Here is a 2,579-nt window from a genome sequence, read left to right as displayed (position 1 = left end):
GCTGGGGTCACTCAAACCCCCAGAACTGAGCCTCTACTTTAGTCAATCCTCTTTGGAGTGAAGCATCGATTTATGTCGTCCATGACGTCCATGACCCATTCACTATTGACGTTGACACTTGCTCCAACGGTGAAACATCAAGAAAAGGGGTGTTTCCGAAGCAATATCGAATAATTCCATCGTTTTTCACCTCCGTGAGCATTCCAACAAGGTAAACAGCATTTTATTCTCCCCACAACATCCAGAAAGTCAGAGATTTTTTTCCTCACAATTTTGGTGAACCTACACTCAAGATTTATCGGAGTTTTCAGGTTAATTTAACTCTGTATCCAATTAACGCAACACCACTGCAGTATTCTCTTTAATTTTTTAATTAATTATTTCTCATTTCTTATTCCTCTAGAAATAATCCAAAAATCAAGTCCCAGAATTGCGAGGTAAATTATTAATTATTTATTTACTTGTATTCATTGATTCAGATTAAACAATGGACGGTTTCGGTGATAATTTCACCAACGATAATGAGATTGACCCAGCAGCAGAGTTCCTGGCACGAGAACAGGATCAATTGGCTGGTCTAGAGGATGAAATTCCCCCAGTGGCTATGAACACATCAGCAGCAGCTCCAGCAACAACTGACGGTAAGGGAACTGGGAAATCAGTTTGTACTAAAATTCCAGTCAACAGAATATGAGAAAGTATTAAAATTGTGGACAACACAAGTTGTTTCCCACAAATCCTCTGCAGAGGAAAAATTTGCACGCATATTTCACAATGATCCTCGTTCATTCAGTTTTTCTCATTTATGGTTGATTTCATTTAGTTTTTCTTTGTTGGTTAAATTTATTTTCATTCTCTTATCACCAACGATAGATGATTTATCTGGAAACTTTGAAAATATGACAATCGAGTCCGGTGGAAATGGCACTGGAAGTTTCGAGATGATAAATACCATCGAGCAGCCAACTGATTCAGAGTTTTCAGCATCAGGTGACTCGTCGAAATATTTATTTTATTTATGAAATTTTGTTTATGATTATTTTGGTGTTTGGGAGTTGTTTCTGACTGTCGGTGTTTTTCTCAGAGCCTGCACCAGCTGCCTCACTGCCCAGGGAGGAGCCTGAAAAAATTAAAAAGTGGAGGGAAGAACAAGCAGCTCGACTTGAGGAGAAAGGTATGATCTACATGCCTTATTTTTTTTATTCTACTCGTGTATATCCAATAATTGGAATTGAAGGAGAAAAACAAGAGAAAACAAAAGAAAGGCCTTATTAATTGTGTTAATTAACATATTGATACAGATGCTGAGGAGGAAACAAAGAAGGAGGAGTGGAGAGAAGCTGCCAAAAAAGAATTGGACGAGTGGTACAAACATCACGCCGAGGCGACCAGTAAAACAAAGGCTACAAACAGGTAAGTGCATTCAAACGAAAAAATATTCTTGCAAATTTGTTATTTTGCCTACCTCACTCCCATTGAATTTCAATTTCCTTATTTGTGTCAAGCCAATGTTGTGGAGCTAAAAAGGCAATTAAGCAATTTAATTATATAATATATGAGTCAAAATATCGGCAATATATATTGAGCCAATCGCGATTTTATATTATAAAATTTTAATACAAAGAGAAAAATCTATTATTCTCATTCTGCTTCTTAGGGAATCAGCCAAGTAAGTTTTTGAATTATTATACAATTATAATCACAATAAGCATGTCAATGCGATTTAAAAGCATTGAAATTACTCGAGTAAATGAAGAATTTACACAATGCACCGCAGACTCTAAAGCAGCTAGGAGTTATCACAATAATCCACATGAAGATAAATTTATAAAACATTAGGAAGTAGTTTTCGAAAATATCTCAGTCGAGATACATTCGATGTTTCTCATCACAATCTAATACACAGCGCTTCTGTCGATGAATAATTGAAGTTTTGTACAACGCTTATCTCCATGGAATAACTGATTCAAATCAATATCAATCGATAAATAATTGAAGGAAGCGTAGGAGAGCTTCATTAAGACAAGGAGAACGCTTGGCAAATCGTGCGCATGCCAATTAGAACAACAAACAAAACAAACATTCTTCTCCAAAAAATTAAAAATGAAATTTCAATAATTGGCTAAATAAATTGGAAAATAAAAAATTGTTATTCAGATTTTTTTGAGAAGAACAGCTGCTTATACGTTTCTCACACATCACAAACGCTACACTAATTATTTTTTTATTTCTTTGTAATACGAAAACAATTAGAAATGTAGTAAAATGCCTCTGCATTTGCGGCATGAAGAATAAACGCAGAAACAAAGCATCTTGAATCATAACGAAAAAAAACCCCATGACATTGATTAGGAATGCTGAGAAGCAGTTTGTCGCTGAAGCTGACGAAGTGGAGCCGGGGACCGAGTGGGAGCGTATCGCGAAACTGTGCGATTTCAATCCAAAATCATCGAGAACATCCAAGGACGTCTCCAGGATGCGTTCAATAATTCTCCAACTGAAGCAGACACCACCACCAACCACGTCCATCAACGCTTGATCACGTTAATTACCATTTTTCGAAATAATAAATTCATACT

At 36.2% G+C, this 2,579-nt stretch overlaps 1 protein-coding gene across 2 annotated transcripts; it reads left to right on the top strand.

Annotated features, from left to right (window-relative positions):
* Positions 1-63: 63 nt before the first annotated feature.
* On the top strand, positions 64-2,579 carry Clc (clathrin light chain). 2 transcript variants are annotated; one of them, XM_011313085.1, is made up of 7 exons: positions 64-211; positions 480-641; positions 874-990; positions 1,085-1,174; positions 1,302-1,413; positions 1,658-1,669; positions 2,353-2,579. In XM_011313085.1, the coding sequence occupies exons 2-7, from the start codon at positions 488-490 to the stop codon at positions 2,537-2,539; spliced, it is 672 nt and encodes a 223-aa protein (XP_011311387.1). In that variant the 5' UTR covers positions 64-211; positions 480-487; the 3' UTR covers positions 2,540-2,579. The 2 variants fall into 2 exon arrangements, with proteins under 2 accessions (XP_011311387.1, XP_011311388.1); XM_011313086.1 differs by lacking the exon at positions 1,658-1,669 and having other exon boundaries at positions 65-211.

This window comes from Fopius arisanus, unplaced genomic scaffold (assembly GCF_000806365.1).
Source record: "Fopius arisanus strain USDA-PBARC FA_bdor unplaced genomic scaffold, ASM80636v1 scaffold00111, whole genome shotgun sequence".
NCBI lineage: Eukaryota > Metazoa > Arthropoda > Insecta > Hymenoptera > Braconidae > Fopius > Fopius arisanus.
The sequence above is the reverse complement of the archived record's forward strand: the minus strand, read 5'-3'. Positions and strand labels throughout refer to the sequence as shown.